General features: G+C 49.8%; 7 protein-coding genes across 7 annotated transcripts; 3 read left to right on the top strand and 4 right to left on the bottom strand.

Annotated features, from left to right (window-relative positions):
- Window positions 1-301: 301 nt before the first annotated feature.
- On the bottom strand, window positions 302-1,524 carry N7487_011507 (Zn(II)2Cys6 transcription factor; the record flags this gene model as incomplete). Its single annotated transcript, XM_056879237.1, has 2 exons — window positions 302-424; window positions 490-1,524. The coding sequence occupies 2 exons, from the start codon at window positions 1,522-1,524 to the stop codon at window positions 302-304; spliced, it is 1,158 nt and encodes a 385-aa protein (XP_056724556.1).
- Window positions 1,525-3,353: 1,829 nt separating this feature from the next.
- N7487_011506 (glycoside hydrolase family 13 protein) lies at window positions 3,354-5,090 on the bottom strand (the record flags this gene model as incomplete). Its single annotated transcript, XM_056879236.1, has 1 exon — window positions 3,354-5,090. The coding sequence occupies one exon, from the start codon at window positions 5,088-5,090 to the stop codon at window positions 3,354-3,356; it is 1,737 nt and encodes a 578-aa protein (XP_056724555.1).
- A 1,004-nt stretch (window positions 5,091-6,094) lies between these two features.
- On the top strand, window positions 6,095-7,726 carry N7487_011505 (MFS maltose permease MalP; the record flags this gene model as incomplete). Its single annotated transcript, XM_056879235.1, has 1 exon — window positions 6,095-7,726. The coding sequence occupies one exon, from the start codon at window positions 6,095-6,097 to the stop codon at window positions 7,724-7,726; it is 1,632 nt and encodes a 543-aa protein (XP_056724554.1).
- Window positions 7,727-7,919: 193 nt separating this feature from the next.
- Window positions 7,920-8,320, top strand: N7487_011504 (uncharacterized protein; the record flags this gene model as incomplete). The annotated part of the gene is made up of 2 exons (XM_056879234.1): window positions 7,920-8,012; window positions 8,036-8,320. 2 exons carry the CDS (start codon window positions 7,920-7,922, stop codon window positions 8,318-8,320), a joined length of 378 nt encoding a protein of 125 aa, XP_056724553.1.
- A 57-nt stretch (window positions 8,321-8,377) lies between these two features.
- Window positions 8,378-12,384, bottom strand: N7487_011503 (DNA-directed RNA polymerase I core subunit RPA135; the record flags this gene model as incomplete). Its single annotated transcript, XM_056879233.1, has 2 exons — window positions 8,378-9,387; window positions 9,444-12,384. 2 exons carry the CDS (start codon window positions 12,382-12,384, stop codon window positions 8,579-8,581), a joined length of 3,750 nt encoding a protein of 1,249 aa, XP_056724552.1. The 3' UTR covers window positions 8,378-8,578.
- A 1,014-nt stretch (window positions 12,385-13,398) lies between these two features.
- Window positions 13,399-14,272, top strand: N7487_011502 (ADP-ribosylation factor-like protein; the record flags this gene model as incomplete). Its single annotated transcript, XM_056879232.1, has 6 exons — window positions 13,399-13,448; window positions 13,531-13,603; window positions 13,655-13,674; window positions 13,739-13,801; window positions 13,853-13,924; window positions 13,999-14,272. The coding sequence occupies 6 exons, from the start codon at window positions 13,399-13,401 to the stop codon at window positions 14,270-14,272; spliced, it is 552 nt and encodes a 183-aa protein (XP_056724551.1).
- Window positions 14,273-15,093: 821 nt separating this feature from the next.
- N7487_011501 (actin family protein) lies at window positions 15,094-16,792 on the bottom strand (the record flags this gene model as incomplete). Its single annotated transcript, XM_056879231.1, has 3 exons — window positions 16,630-16,792; window positions 16,031-16,526; window positions 15,094-15,970 (listed from the first exon to the last, which is right to left on the bottom strand). Exons 1-3 carry the CDS (start codon window positions 16,670-16,672, stop codon window positions 15,094-15,096), a joined length of 1,416 nt encoding a protein of 471 aa, XP_056724550.1. The 5' UTR covers window positions 16,673-16,792.
- Window positions 16,793-17,118: the final 326 nt, after the last annotated feature.

The following is a 17,118-nucleotide window of genomic DNA, read 5'->3' as shown; positions in this document are numbered from 1 at the left end:
AACTTATATCCATCTCCCATTAGTAGTAGGTCTGTCTTTCTCCTGTCCCCTTCACAGAATATCTCGAATCACCAACTAAACAGCTAATTTCATAGCCACCTCAATATGCGGAAACCTCCCCCTAATCACTCGAAATTTATCTAACAGAATATCCTTCGGCATAACCTGCAAATTATGAAAAGAAAGCACAACCCCCTGCATAAAAACAATATCATCAATCCGACTCGTCGTCTCCTCCCTCGTAGCCTGCGGCACATGAATCACCACATCAGCAATAGTATTAACAATCTCCAACAACTTGCTAATCATCGACGATCCATGCACCCGAATCGTATTCTGCGAGATCTTCGTCAAAAACTGCCTGAGCTGACTCGATAACCTCAACGGCATCTCCAATTCCAATGACGGACATGACGCATGTGAACTAAGCAAACAATTCGACATAGCCATCTGCCACAACAATGTCCGCATCCACTGTCGCGTAATAACCAAATCCGCCTGCTGCAACTCCGACAGCGCAGAAACCTCAACCTCCCACAACGCATCGTCCAGCTCGCGGTGTTTCCGCTCAACCCACGACGCAGTCACCTGCGTCCGGTCGCCAATCCACAGACTAATAAACGACGCGTCAAGCATGCAGAACGTCTTGATAACTTGCGTCCAGCCCTGCTGGATTTCTGCGCCCAAGGATGCATCTTCTTCTGGGTACTGCGTGTGCGGGGGAAGTGTCACGGGAGAGAAATTCACGATCGACATGAATCTTTCGTGGATGAAGCATTGCCAGTATAGTCGTTGGCGGCGGGCTCGCTCAGCCGTGGTGAGGCTTGCGTTGACGGATTTGTCGCTGATGCGAAGCATCTGAATCATGCTGATTGCTTCGCGGAGGTGGAAGAAGCCCAGATCGTAGTGGCCCAGGCTCATAGCGCACATCTGGATGAAGATGCTTGTTGTGGCGCGTAGGATCGAGGGCCGGAAGCCTATTACTAGTGGTTGTTGGGTTTCCACGGACTGGCGCATTAGGTCGGCTATTTGTGCTGAGGCTGGCTGGGTGCTGGATTTTGTCGTGACTTGAAAAGAGCGCGTTACGTCCAGCGTTACTGCGGTGAAGGCGTAGATGAAGGCTGCGTGCTCTCTTTCCGTGTTCATTTTTATGAGGGACTCGCGCACTTCTGCTTCGGTGATTATTGGACTGAAGGGGTATACATAGGACATGTACGCTGGGAGTAGACTTTCAAAGTACGAGGTTGGTAGTTGGGGTGAGGCTGAAGTTGCTGAAGTTGTTGGTGGAGAGAGAAGTGGTGTCAGACTAGTGGTTTTGGGGTTGGCGCTCTTGTATTTTGAGATAACCGCTCCTCGGCGTAGTGAGTGTTTTCTTGATCGCAATAAACGGTTTTCTGTGTATGTGCACATGAGATCCAGGTGCTCGCATTGCTGACATCTTTGCTGGCCGTTGCAGCGAACTTTGCGGCGGTTACATGGGTCGCATGCTTTTGGCACTCGCGACTGGGAACTTGGACTAGTCATTTCTTTTTCAAATTCAAGGACTTCAAGGGCCAGGGGTAGATTGATGTTTAGTTGAAACATGTACAGTCATGTTGCATGAGTATTTGCACCCCAGTACTTCCGTCACTTCACCGCTATTCTATACCGCCTACCTATTCCTACTAGTATACTACGCGACTACGCGCAGCGCGCAGTATACTAGTATTATACAGGCTATTACCCCCTCTTCTTCCTATTTTTTTACCTTTCTAACTCTTTCTCTATACTCTACTACTATGGCCCGTGGCCCAGAGCTTCCACCGCACGTTCGCGAGCGTATATGTGAGCTAAAACGCTCAGCAAAATGGGGTGCTAAACGTATTCAAAAGCACGCGTACCCTCATATCCCTCTTTCAACTATTCATTACACCTTACGCCAGGAAACAAAGCGCTCCCATGGTATCTCAATGCCTCGCCTTGGTGGTCCAAGGAAGCTTACTGAAGAGGACCGAGATCGTGTGTATGATGCTATTCAGTCCCGTCCTGATATTACGCGTGAGGATCTACTTGCTGAGGTCGATTATAAGGTTAAAGCGCACTCAATCTGGCGTTTAACCCACGAAATGGGCCTTCGAAAATGGCGGAAGATGAATCGACCCTATCTTACGCCTATTCACGCTGCACAACGTCTTAATTGGGCCCTTACCTATCGCCACTTTACACCTGAGGACTGGAAAAGGGTCTTTTGGTCGGATGAGACTACAGTTGAACGTGGACAAGGTGCTCGGAAGGAGTGGACTTTTATTCCTCCTAAAGATCAGCTTCAAAATCGGAATTCCGGTATTCAAATGACACTCTCGAAAGGGAAGCAGTCAAAACAGATGTTTTGGGCCTGTTTCTCAGGTGCTCCACGGAAAACTGGCCTTATTCCTCTATACGGAGATCCAAATGCAGAGCGGAAGGGTATTACAAAAGAGGTTATTTATAGTCTCTACCGTGGTATCCTTCCTACCTTACTTGCAAATGAAGATGCTATCTTCCAACATGATAACGCACCTACACACACTGCGTATATAGTTCAAGAACTACTACGCGAGATAGGTGTAAATGTTATGGATTGGCCTCCTTATTCACCTGATTTAAACCCGATTGAGAACCTCTGGGCGTTATTAAAGGCAGATATCTTAAGGCTAAGGCCTTGGTTACGAGAGATGCCTAATAATCAGGAGACCTGGGCCGAGCTAGTAGATGCAGCGCAGTATGCATGGGAGAATCTGACAGTGCACCACTTTGTAAATTTAGCAGAGACTATGCCGCACCGGGTGGAAGAGGTTATTAAATACGAAGGTTGGCATACTAGTTACTAGCTAGTTAGTTAGGTGTTTCTAAATGAGAAGTTTTAAACGGCAGAAAATAAGTGGGGCCTAAGCCTTCCGAGGTACTGGGGTGCAAATACTCATGCAACGCCACTGTACATCTTTTCCCCGCGTTGGACGTTGAAGAGTCAAGGCTTGGCACTTAGGACTCTTTCAGCGTAGCGCCACCGGGTTGATTTCCGTATGACCGGAGTTGGTCGTTGGGAGCGATGAGAAATTAACATGTGCAACTTACCAAGGTAGTCCTAATCCGTACATAGATGCATTAATTAAAAGCTTAATAAATCTGGGGGAATCCGGGGTGGTCCGGGGTGAAACTGGGGTGCACAGTGTCTTCAGACCGGGTATATCATACATACAGGTAGTATTTACGTAGAAAATTGGATAGAAAGGTCTGACTCGAATCATTCATGAAGGAAAATTGATTGTAATCTCCCATAATGATATCTAAACCAATTTGAGTATGAGCTATCTAACCAGTAGTATATCCCAGCCCTAAACCAAAAACACTCTACCCTCAAACGCCTGTAAGTCCTCCTTGTGCCCATCTACATTGCTAGCCAGCAATTTCCAATCTTCACCCTTCACAGAAGCCGGTTTCTCAAACTTCTGTGTTGTATCTGAGAAGTTGAGAACCACCAAAACAGTCTGGTTGTGATTTGTCTTGGTATAGGTGAAGACACTTGGATTTGGCTCGTCGATGATCTCAAACTCTCCAAAGACCAGAAGATCGGCATACTCCTTGCGCAGCGCATTCATGAATTTCCAGAAGGAAAGCACAGAAGATGAATCTTTCTCCTGGAGCTCCACATTGATCTCGGGGTAATTATCATTCGGGCGCATCCACGGCTTTGCCGATGAGGCTGGCGAAAAGCCGGCATTGGCCTCAGCACTCCACTGCATGGGAAGTCTGGAATGATCTCTCGCCAAATGCTGCAGCGAGTCCATAACCACGCTCAACGCGGCTGGGTCGTCGCCAGACATTTTTCTTGTCATTCGATAGTAGTTGGTGCTATCGATGTCTTTGTATTCGTCAATCGTCCACTCCCGGGGCGCATTTACCATTCCGATCTCCTGACCCTGGTAGATAAACTGCGTGCCGGAAAGTGTGCCCTGCATCATGGCAAGCATCTTTGCAGACCGAACCCTCAACTCTGGTGTCTTATCAGAGCCGAAGCGACTCACAGAGCGGCCTTGGTCGTGGTTTTCCATGAACACTGTGGTCCACGCATCGGTGCCCTTGATGATATCTTGTGTGCTCTGGACGGCAGTCTTCAGTTCTCGTAGGTTCCAGCCCGGCAAAGTGGTCAGGAACTTATAGTCCTTGCCCTGGCCGAGTTCCACAAGATCGAATTGGAAGACCATGCTCAGCTGCTTCTCTGCCGCTGAGACATAGCGCAGAACACCCTCCACGGTATGTGTGTTTGGTAGTTCGCCAACCGTCATGGCATCATATTTGGAAAGCACGTCGTTCATCTCGCGCATGTACTCGTGAATGCGAGGACCGTTACAGAAAAGCGAGAAAGCAGGCTGTGTGTCAGACTTTGGATCAAGGATTGGAGCATTGGGATACTCGGGGTGCTTGCTGTACATGTTAACCGTATCAACGCGGAAACCATCCACGCCCTTCTGTAACCAGAATTCCATCGCCTCCTCGTAGACTGCCTGGCGAGTCTCAGGATTCTCCCAATTGACATCGGGCTGTTCAACACAGAAGAGATGGAGATAATATTCTTGTGTTGGCTCGTCCCACTCCCACGCGCTGCCTCCGAAAATACTGCGCCAGTTGTTTGGTGGCTGACGATTCCCATCGGCGTCGTATTTCGCTGGCTTCCAGATGTACCAGTCGCGCTTGGGGTTTGTCTTTGAAGATCGGGATTCTTTGAACCATTTGTGCTGGTCTGAAGTGTGATTCACCACTAGATCCAGAATAATTCGAAGTCCTCGCTTGTGGCACGCATCGATGAGGGTCTCCATGTCCTGGACAGTACCGTATGGGCCATACACGCTTTGGTAGTCGGCAACATCATAACCCATGTCAATCTGCGGGCTGTCGTACATGGGACACAGCCAAATCACATCTACACCAAGACTTGTGATGTAATCGAGGGACGAGATAATCCCTGGGATGTCGCCAATACCATCGCCATTGGAATCTTTGAAGCTGGCGGGGTAGATTTGGTAGATGATGGAATTTTTCCACCACTTTTCGCTAATTATAGCGGGAGACATGGTGGATGTAATAGATTGCAATTCAAGAAATGGTAATAGAAGAGAAAATAAAATCCCAAAATAGGAGAATGCGAGGAGGCCATATATATATGCTTAAAACATTAGATTTTAGATAATCAATGCACTAAGTACTTCTCCAAGACTCGACGATGCAGTCCATGCTCATCCGATATCATGTAGGGAGGGCCATTGCTCTCATTGACTGAATGTCGGGCCGACAATCATTATCAGGAACGCTCTGTGCCACTCATTTCTCCCGCGGGGTGTCTTAATGTTGGACGATGGTTGGGGGCTGTTTCAGTATGATAGGGGATTCCCACTTATTATTACTGAATTTCACTGGATTCCACTGAATTCCACTTAATCCCACGACCCGGAAAACATACCGAACAGACCAAATGTCTGACCATGTGAAATGCCGAGAGTACGTATGCCGATTCGTCTCTCTTTCCGGGCCTAACTGACCTCCGTTAGTTCAATCGACAAGAAATGAGGGGAAGAAAGGAGCAAGTCGGGCCGACATCTCACCAATCAAACCCGTGTTATCCCCCGGCTCCCTCTAACTGGATTGGGAGAAGCGACAGCCCTAAAACGGCCAATACGAAGCACGGCTGGATGAAAAGGCCAATGAGAACAAATTATCATTCTTCATCTCTGCCCGGCCCGACATCAGCCCAATCACGACACCCCTAGAAAATCCGGGGATAGTAGGCTAGCCCAAGCCTACCCCGTGCAAATAAAACCGGGGAAAGTCTTCTCACGCCACTCCTCTCGCTTGTTGCAAGAACTAAGCAAGGATTAACCTCGACGGACGAGTGGGCCAATGGAACCCCGGCCCCATCCTCGCTCATTATGGACGACCATCGACGACCATTAGCACAATTTTGTATATAAATGATCGACGATGCCCGCATGAAACACTTCTCTTCTATCCAGTCCTGTTCACATCGAGTAACAATCTGGAATCATCCTCGGAGCCACCATTGGCAACCCCTATCCTAGCAATGGCTTCTGAAAAGCAAGCCAGCGACCATGTCGAGCGACATGCCGACTCAATCGAACCAGCAAGCCATGTCCTGCCAGGCTACTCAGACCTCCAAACCACCACCGAAGCCCACGCCGCCATCGAAAAAGAACACAACATGACCGCCATGCAAGCCCTAAAGCTCTACCCCAAAGCCGTAGCCTGGTCTCTCCTCCTCTCCTGCGCCATCATCATGGAAGGCTACGACGTAGTCCTGATCGGCTCATTCTTCGCCTTCCCAGCCTTCAACATGAAATACGGCGAACTCATGTCAGACGGCAAATACGGTCTCGCCGCCTCCTGGCAAGCAGGCCTAACAAACGCAATGAGCGTCGGCCAGATCCTAGGCCTCTTCGTTAACGGTATCGTCTCCGAACGCTACGGATACCGCAAAACTCTAATGACCTGTCTCGCCACAACCGTCGGCTTCATCTTCATCCTCTTCTTCGCGCCAAACGTCCAGACTCTCGTCGCCGGCGAGTTCCTCATGGGTATCCCACTGGGCGTCTACCAGACTCTCACAGTCACATACGCTTCGGAGGTATGTCCCGTCGCTCTGCGCGCCTATCTCACCACCTACGTCAACCTGTGCTGGGTCTTCGGACAGCTCATCGCCTCAGGCGTGCTGAAGGGCCTTGTCGGACACACCGACCAGTGGGCATACCGCATTCCCTTCGCCATCCAGTGGGTGTGGCCCGTGCCAATCTTTATTGGAGTCTATCTCGCACCTGAGAGTCCGTGGTGGCTTGTTCGGAAGGACAGACGCGAAGACGCTATCAAGTCTGTGAAGCGGCTCACGCGCGCAGATCCCAATTTCAGCGCCGAGGAAACGGTCTCCATGATTGTGTATACGAATGCCATGGAACAGCAGGCCGAGACTGGTGCTTCTTATATGGACTGCTTTAAGGGGACTGACCTGCGACGCACGGAGATTGCGTGCTGTGTCTGGGCAGTGCAGAGTTTGTGCGGTAGCGGTTTGATGGGCTACTCGACTGTCTTCTACCAGCGTGCTGGACTGGCAGACTCGCAGTCGTTTACGATGTCGCTGGCGCAGTATGCGATTGGTGTTGTTGGTACGTTTAGCTCTTGGCTGTTTATGACGTACTTTGGTCGTCGCACGCTATATGTGGGTGGCCTGTCGATCTTGGCTGTTATCCTGTTTGTTATTGGATTTGTGTCGATCCCGCCGGCAACTTCCTCGCTCTCGTGGGCGACGGGGTCCATGCTGCTTGTGTATACGTTCATCTATGATTCGACTATCGGGCCGGTGTGTTTCTCGCTGGTTTCGGAGATGCCGTCGTCGAGACTTCGTACTAAGACGGTTGTGCTGGCGAGGAATACGTATAACGTGCTCAATCTGGTGACTGGAATTATTATTCCTTATATGCTGAACGTGGATGCGTGGAATTGGAGGGGGAAGTCTGGATTCTTCTGGGGTGGACTGTGCGTTCTCTGCTTTGTTTGGTCGTTCTTCAGACTTCCTGAGCCCAAGGGCCGCTCTTACGCGGAGTTGGATGTTCTGTTTGAGAACAAGGTGCGCACAAGGGAGTTCCCGTCTGCGAAGACCGGTTTGGTGCAGAGTGACCTCGATGGGGAGAAGGGCTCAGTTTGAGGTTAATATATGAAGTATAATATTTGGAGGAAGGATTGGAAGTATAACGAGATTGACATGTAGTACGACACTTATCAGTGTAATGAATATTTTATCTTGTTATAATTGGATCCTAAGATCTTTGAATCCGTTGGTAAACTTGTTTCAACTAGGGGTGTGTTCTGTGGGATCCGCCAGTGACTATGGAGCCCAAATGCTCAGCCATGACTTTATCAAAAGACTCGCACGAGAACTGATATTCGATCTTGGTGGGCATCGAGTATATGGTATAACTTTCAGCAACTGGGTAATGCTGATGTCCCTCCATAGGTGTGCACGCACCATGTGCTACGGGACCCTCTGCCTGCGCTGTCTCGTGGGGTTTACAGTGAGATGGAGGTCCAGAGGTTGAAGAAGAAGAAGAAGAGAAGGTGTGGAAGGGTGCGGGGAGGCCTTTTATATGTTCACGTCCCAGGGACCTTCCCAAAATGGATGGCCCTTCACTCATGCCTTTTTTACCTCTCAGGGTTACTGGTTGTAGCTGGTGACCATGCAGAACTCTACTTTACATGTTTCTTGCAAATTCAGAGCTCATCTGAAGGAGTATACCAATGAGAGAAAAGATGTAGTAGTAAGAGTAATCACAGCATGGAATATCTTCCTAAGATTATAGCTGGCAGTAGCCCATACAAAGACCATTCTCTTATAATACTTCTGATTTTGGTAGGAAATGCTGTTCGTACACAAAGGAATATTTGCAAAAAATAAATAAGACAAGAAGCAGATGAGTATAATCATTAAACCAGGTATACGCCACCTATGACATTGAAACAAGGAAACAATTTTTGAGATCCCCAGTCAGAGACCGATATATCAGTTATCCACCAAGAACTTCATTCTGATACCCATAGCCGCCAACTCGACATCCAAGTACCGCAGCACACCAGGCACAGCAACGATAGTAACATTGTCACCACCGACGTAGCGCTGTCCATTACCGTCCTCCCAGACCTCAGCACGGGAGTCATCGAAGGTAGCCTCACGGGCACAACGACGGCAACGCACAACACCGTTGACACCACCAACGGCACCAATAGCAGCACCAGCATGAGCATTGGTGCTCTGCTGGTTAGGAGCAGCCTTGGCAGCGGCAGCAGCAGCACCAGGGTTGATAGCAGTGCGGGAGCGGGACGAGCCGGAAACAGCAACCTGCGTGGACAGGAAGGAACCACAGCAGCGACAGATCCAGGTGTGCTGGGCATCGGAGCAGTTCATGAGACGATCCTGCAGCAAGAAGGCCGCACCGTGAGCAATGAGCGAATCACGCTCCATCTCTCCGACACGGATACCACCACCCTTGGCACGACCCTTCACGGGCTGGCCCGTGAGCGCATTGACGGGACCAGTAGTACGCACTTGGAACTTGTCGTTCACCATGTGACGCAGACGCTGGTAGTAGACCAAGCCCATGTAGATGTCGGCGGAGAACTCGCGGCCCGTGACACCACTGTACAACGGCTCGTTACCGTAGTAGTTGTAGCCGGCTTTGCGGAGCTGCTCGCCGAAGTAATCGGTTGCGGTGTTTTCTTCGGAGAATTGGAAGGGAGTAGAGTCTTGTGGGAGGCCGTGCATGGCACCGGCTTTGCCGGCCATGGATTCGATCATTTGAGCGATTGTCATACCTGGGGATATGTTAGACGAATGTATACATTTTATGTTAAGAGCAATGGAAACTTACGGGATGGGAAAGCGTGAGGGTTAATGATCAGATCGGGCTGCATGCCGCTCTCGGAGAAGGGCATGTCGACCGCAGGCCAGAGTTGAGACAAAACACCCTTCTGACCGTGACGAGAGGAGAACTTGTCACCAATGACGGGCTTTCGGGGAATGCGGTACTTGACGCTGAGCGATTGAGCGGGCTCGTTACCAGACTCGGAACCCATAATGCGGATGCTGTCGACGTAACCTTCTTCGGCATCCTTGTATTTCATGTAGTGGGTGATTCCATCGACATTGACGTACGAGTCGGAGGCAGGGTCGAAGCGGACATTGTGCCAAGCAGCGATCTTGTCACCTTCCTTGACGCGAGCACCCAAGTGCGGCATTCCATCCTCGTCGATAATGTGGCGCACCTGCTCTTTGACCTCGTCGCCAGGGGCGAATCCAAACAGCTTGGTGACCTCACGCTTAGACTTGGTCCGGCGGGAGTCGTTATCGGCAAGAGTGACGACCTTGGTCTTGTAGACTGTACCGTGACCGAAGCCACGTTCGTGTGCGGACTTGTTGATAATCATAGCGTCGTCCATGTCGTAACCGGTGTAGGAGATAATAGCCACAACTGCGTTCATACCGTTGGGGAAGTTGTCCAGACCGTAGGCGTTGTAGAGAGGTGGCCGCACAATTGGCGTTTGACCCGTTTGGATGCGGTACAACTTGTTATCGGTACGGTGGGCAATCGAGGTACCTGGCGTACCCATGGTTTGTTTGCTCATCTGACACTGGTACATGTTACGCGGAGATTGGTTGTAGTCGGAGAAGGGGGTCATGTTCGCGACGATAGAGAGGATGTTCGTGGGCGTGAACTCAATGTGGGTCGAAAGACCGGGGATCAGGTCAGATTCCACACAGGCAATCTCCATGAAGGGCTGCTCGAAGGGTCCAACGTAATCCAGCTTATCCAACGCCAGATACTTAACGGGGCGGTACATTCTCGCTGATTGAGAGAACATGTAGATACCTGGGTACTGACCGCCGCTCGAGTTGGGAATATATCCAATTTCCAATTCACGAGGGATGTTGTTTTTGCCTTCGACTTTCCAGTACCGGATGGTATCGGCGATTCTCTGGGCCTGCTTGGGCGAGCAGTAACCGATGATTCGGCCATCCAACTGGACAACCACGCTCTCGTCCAGAGCCACAGAAGACTCAGACTTGACACCAAGCTGAACCAGAGTCCGGGGCAGATGAGATACATCCAGGTTATCCGTAGAGATTAAACACTTATGCGACAAATGGTTGAGCAGACCACAAGGCGATCCATCAGGAGTGTGAACAGGGCAAAGGAAACCCCAACTTTCTGGTAGCAGTTTGCGGACAGTTGTAGTCTTCAACTGGGCGAAGAAACTACCACGGTGAATCATGCGGAAGTGACTGATGAAACGGTAGAAGTTGATCTTCTCTGCAATGACGGTGTAACCTGAAGTTTGTTGCAAATCAAGACCCGTAGGACTAACCAAGTTACCGGTGGAGAGGAAGTACTCGAGCGCATTACCAATATTCTCGTTTGACCGCTTAACGATCTTGGAGAGGAAGTCTCTTTCGAATGCTTCATCCGTGAACTTTGCGCCATTGTTGCGGATGGACCAGTCTCGGGCAAGGGGACCAAATGAACGGAGCCACTCCTCGATACGTTCCTTGAGAATCATTCCGTAAAGGAAGCCACCAAGCAGAATTTCTTGGTTGGAGACGGCATCGGGATTGTCAGGTGCACAGTCTCCTGCGACTGTGGAGTAAAGCTTGCGGATCATGAAGGTGATCAACTTGAACTTGTCCCAGTCTTGAGTCTCGGTGACATTCTCATTTCCAAGATGGGGGAGAACAACCTTGCGGAGGAACTCTGTGCCAACTTCCTCGTCGGGCATATCAGCGGGGACTCCGAGCACAGGACGGAAAGCCTTGCCCAGGTGGGATCGGCAATCGTACTGGCTGTGCTTCTGGTAGGCGTGGTAGGTTCTCAACAAAAGCTCGACACGGTCTGTGACGAAAGTGTTGTTCATGCCCTTGGAGGAAGCACCACCGACAATGGCCTCGAAGATCTCGCGGTCATTGGTCTCGGCAAGTGCCTTGAGGATCATCATCACGGGGATAAGGTATTCATTCTTGCGCCATGAGAAACGGAAGGTGACGTTTCCATCGGATAGATAGTGAAGCACGTTGGTCTGCGAAGTCTGATCGGGACGGACCGATCGTATTTGAACACCGAACTTTGTGTAGGTCTGACCACGCTTGACAAAAGAGCCACGAATGATGGACATGGGGTAGTTGCGCTTGCCGACGACCAGCATACGAATGAGCTTCTCGTTACCGTTAACGATGTAGAAACCGCCCAGCTCCTCCGATTCTTCGTTGTGTCGAACAAGCTCATCGGGGGTAGCCTTTTCGAGGTGACACCGGTTGGTGCGCACCATAATTGGGACATTACCGAGCTCGCGGACAGACTCCATCCAGTCTCCATTGTTGACCTGGTACTCGAGGCGAGCGCGGAGCTTACCACGGTACGTCGCATGACGCTCTCTGCATTCCGAGGGGTAGATTTCACGGTTTCGGGTAGTGTACTTGTTGGTGGGGGGCAGGGTAGGCTTGTCGAGGAAAATTTCACGCACGCGGACGTTCAAGCGATTCCGCTTCGGCGGGCGAACGCCTTCTGCTTGGCGGGCCTTCTTCTGCTCGTAGGTTTCGAGTTCACCATCGAGGAAGGTCTTAATACCGATATCCTTCAATCCTGCCTCCAGGATCTTGCTGTCGTCGAAGAGAGCATTGAAGGAATCGATATGCGGTCGAATCGACTCGGCCAGCGATGGATAAGCCGTGTGATCCGTGGGAGGATTCTTGAACAGGTTCTCCCGGCGCAGGGTGTCGTATTCGACTGACCACTGGGTATCTGTGGCTGCGGGCGCCATGATTGAAATTCGCAGCTCTCAAAAGCCGGTTGATGCGGTATAGAAAAAAAAGACTGAACGGCACAATAAATGCGACCGTCAATGTAAAGATAAAAGCGCGACGGTATCGGTTCGATTCCTCCGCCCAATATTATATCAGCCACTAGACCACAGGAATTGAACCGACAATGGCAGCTGCCAAACGAAGACGAGAGGTCTGTTCTGCTTGGGGAAATTTTTCGAGGGTGGATCCGGATGCTTATCCTCACGTGGTGATATACATTGTGGCCTAAGGCCAAATTGAGGCTTCGATACCCGGAATGTTCGACGTTCAAGAGGTTGCCGTTCATCTCGTTCATATCCCTACAATATACTAAAACTTTAGCTCAACTGCAAGTTCCTGACATTTTCTTGAACCCCTAATCCTAGTAAACTCTAGCCTGATTAAACTTACAACACCAACGACCCAGAAATGTGGAAATTTTCTAGCGCCACACGGGCTGGGTATGCTGCACAACGCTGTTCATCCCCCTCCTTGAGGCCAATGGAGCCTAAGCGCCCTCGGGTCATGTGTGTAGGTAGATCGGTCAATTCTCCATGGAAAAATAGTAGATTCAATATCCTTGAATATCCTTTTATTGATATCTGCCGGCGGTTATCCCCTTAAAATATCCCCTCTAATAATAGGCCTTTTAAAATTATTGCTTCTAGGTTGATCTCTTGTTACGGTGTGACGATCTTGCTCTTTTTTTTTTCTTTTCTTCTGTTTTTCCCTCTTTACCTTTTATCTCTTCATCCAATCCAGAAATCCAAGAATATCAAGAATATCAACCTGTTGCGCAGTTACAAGGTTGACCCCACTCTCTGGCTTTTGTCATCCTGAGCTTTTTCCACACACAAGGCAACTTCTCAGCTCCTAATCTTTCTACTGGCTTTCTTTTTTTTAGTTCTATTCAACTATACTCTCACTTTTTTTCTTCTCTTCTCTCCTTTTTTTCATTTTCGTTTTCGTTTTCATATTCCCCTCTCTTCGTTATGGCCGGCATATTTCGTGCTATCTATGACTGGCTTCTGAGGATGTTCTGGTAAGTGGGCCGTTTGATAGATGCAGTTCTCGGGAGACCACGGCCCGTCCCCGCAGATGAAGCCATGCTGAACTCCATATAGGGCCAGCGAGATGGATGTCACCATGATCGGTCTTCAGAATGCCGGCAAGTCTTCTCTGCTGCGTGTGTTGGCGGTAAGTCGATTTGATAAGTCCTGATGGGTCCCGGTTGCTGACAGGGAATAGGGTGGAGAATTCACTATTGAGTAGGTTATAGATGATCTCACATCTGAGGTCATTCTGTCCCAGCCAGGCTCTAATCCCTTATAGCTCCATCCCGACAATCGGATTCAACACCAAAAGAGTGCAGAAAGGCCATGTGACATTGAAATGGTATGTTCATCCTTCCCGATCAAGCACCGCGGCGCTAATATATCCCCGCAGCTGGGATCTGGGTGGCCAACCTCGATTTCGGCCGATGTGGGAACGGTATTGTCGGGGCGTCAACGCGATCGTGTAAGACTGGCTTATTTTTTCCTAATTTCTTGGGTCATCTCTCCCTTCCAGCATACTAACCAATGTCAATAAAGGTATATTGTGGATGCAGCAGACCGCGCCGCACTCCCAGTAGCGACAGAAGAACTTCACGACCTGATGAAAAAGCCCACACTGGATAGTATCCCCCTCCTAGTCCTTGGGAACAAGTCCGATCTTCCAGACAAGCTGTCTGTTGATGAGATCATCGAGGCCATGGATCTGAAATCCATCACTCATCGCGAAGTAAGCTGTTATGGTATCAGCGCCAAGGAGGAGACCAATCTTGACGCTGTCCTGCATTGGCTCATTGCCCGAGCTAACCGATGAGGATACTGTCCCTTGTGTATCTGCCTGCTTTGACCTTTGACCTCGACTCGCGATATCCCTTTCGTTTTCATTTTCATACCCTTGACTGTCTCGCATTTTGATTGTGTTCATATCCTGTAGACTCTAGCGTGTTTGGCCCGCAGCCTCGGATGTAACGATGTTGATGTAGTCTTGTTTTCTTTTCTTGTGCTCATGAATTCGAGTATTCATGATGATGATGTATGTTAATGGTCATGTGCGCTTCGTTTGATCCCTGTTCTGTTTCTTTATCGTTTTCCCCCCTCCTTGGTCGCATTTCTGAATTGATGTGTATTAGAGTATTTTGGCAATGCTCATGGGGAAAGAAATTGTCAGAAAGTCCACTTGGGCAGGGATGGCTAATATAAATAAACCAAACACGGACCACCCCGGCATTGATGTGTTGGCTGCCAACACATCGATGCAGAAGGATAAAGCATGCCCACCAATGGACATCTCGCATTAAATACATATTGTGGATGATGATATGAAAGCCAGAAAAATAATTCCATTTCAAATAGTTCCGATATCATTACTAGTACTTGTTACTACGCCTTGTCTTTACATAGTTGATCTACACTGCTGTGCACCTTCATGGCTTGCATATTATTCTCAGACAAATCAAATCAAGTGGCATTAGTCGTACACAAAATATCTAGATCAGTTTTGTAGGTCCTTCCTTGCAGACAGGCCAGATCCGGAGTTGCTCAAAACCCCCTTTCAAGCGCCCAAGATAGCGCAGTAACGCCCATAAACATCAAAAAACGAAAACCGACACGAGTGAAATGCGAAGACATGAATAATCATTTGCAACGCTTCTCCACAATGTTCGGCCCATGTTCTTCGTACTCCTTCTTGGAGATCCACATCTGGTGGAAAGTTCCCAAACTAGCCAGGATACTTCCTCCAATCCAGGAGCCGAAGCGTCGCTCAGAGGTGTTACCGGGGGCAGTGACACGCACCCTGGGGCCAGGGAATATCTGCATCAGTTCGTGGTTCAGACGATCAGTGAATCCATACAACAAGCTGGATCCACCGGTAACAACGACATTAGCCAACAGGTGGGGGCGGAGGTCGACATCAACACCAGCCAAAGAAGCCTTGACAAGCTCTGGGATAGTCTGGGCGGGTGTTGGGGGAGGGAAAGACGAGTCGGGGTCTGGAATTGCAGCCTTGGCATCGAAGAGGGATTCCACGGCGCGGAAACGTTCGACGCCGAAGACTTGGTTGTACCCATCGGGGAACTCGAATGGGCGACCGGGGGTAGTTCTAGCCATATCTTCGTTGGAGACGCCTGTGGGGCTAGGAGCTGAGAGCCTTGTAGGTCCGGGCCAAACTTGGACAACACATTCCTTGAACTCGGACAGTGTGCGCTCCTCAAGGAGAGCACGGTACGATGCATCGGGTGCCTTGTCGGCCGGGAAGGTCTTGTATTTCGCTTGGGGCGGTTGGCCAGCTTCGACAGCCGACTTCGAGCTGATAAGGTAATGCGGCGTGATTGTGATGGGTTGTGGGGAGTTGGCCTTGAAGATTGCCTTGATCTGCGACGAGATGTAATCACCGCCCAACGGAGAGTGCTGCACGCCCCGTTTCAGAATCATGCCATCGTGGATCGGGGTAACAGAGATATTGGAAGCTCCAATGTCAATAACAAGGGCGGATGCCTTGCCGGAAGCGAAACTGCACATGGAATTGGGTCAGTAAATGGTAGACATATCATAGTGGGCCTGTGATACGTACGCCGCAAGAACACCAGTGCGCGCGAGATAAAAGGCCGGGGTATCCCATTTCTCCATTGCGATTTCAATGGTCTTTTCGCGTGCCTTCGCTGGGTTCCATCCAGGCTCTGTCATCAACAATGGGCTGTCCGACAAGGGCTTCTCCTCTGACTCCACCTCCATTTCTGTAGGGAGCTCGTCTGCGGAAACATCGTTTAATCCGTTCTGGAAGGGGTTGCCCGCTTTCGTGCCGGTGAGTCGCGACGTAAATGAGTGCTCCCACACCTTCTCTGCCATATCCCAATCCTCGACGATTCCATCCTTGCCAATCGGGTTGTGGATAGACAGACCGGGTCGTGGGGTAACGAATATGTCGTCGCCAAATACGAGTTTCTCTTGGCCATCGGCATTGTATTTTCCATAGTAGGTTGGGATTAGTGACTTTGGAGCATCTTCACCGGCAAAGCCCGCGCGAGTGGTTGAGTATCCCGGGTCTAGGACAATAGCAGACACCTCATCTGTAGTCGTGCGATTAGCATCTTGCGCAGTGAATAGGTCTCAAGCGTTCTTTGGAATCGCAACGGCAGGCGCGATTGGAATGGCATATCTGGGATCACATACCTCCACCGTACTCGGCAGCTTGAGGTGGGTTGGAAGGGTTCATCGCGAAAGTTGTGCGGGTATATCTGGGAAGGGAGTCGTAGCTGTCAAAAGGGGTATGTGGATATTTTGGATTGAGTCGCCTGAAGACAGATCAAGACGTGACCATGCGTATCGGACGGACAATTAGAGGGGCTGGTTGGAGGCAGGAGAAGGGCGGGTCTTTTTGGTGAGGGTGTAGCTTTGGCTTTAGCACCTAAACGGGCAGTTCAAGATCTGGCTTAGTCATCCGTGCTCAACAGCTGTGCTGACTCACCAGGGCAGCGCTTCAATACATTAGATTCACGAATATCACCCTCCTTAAATTCGCATCTTTTTGATAGTTAAATTTGTAAATATTGGAGATAGATGGAGTGTTTGAAGAGAATGGGCTGTACAAGAAAGTAAAGATAAACTGGTGAGGTGGCTTACTATAATTCGAAACGAGGCAAAAAGGTTCCATCTAGTTAT

This window comes from Penicillium crustosum, assembly GCF_028827405.1.
Source record: "Penicillium crustosum strain IBT 35664 chromosome Unknown utg000005l_segment0_segment0, whole genome shotgun sequence".
NCBI classification, from domain to species: domain Eukaryota; kingdom Fungi; phylum Ascomycota; class Eurotiomycetes; order Eurotiales; family Aspergillaceae; genus Penicillium; species Penicillium crustosum.
Note: the sequence above shows the minus strand (reverse complement) of the source record. Positions and strands in the feature narration are given on the sequence as shown.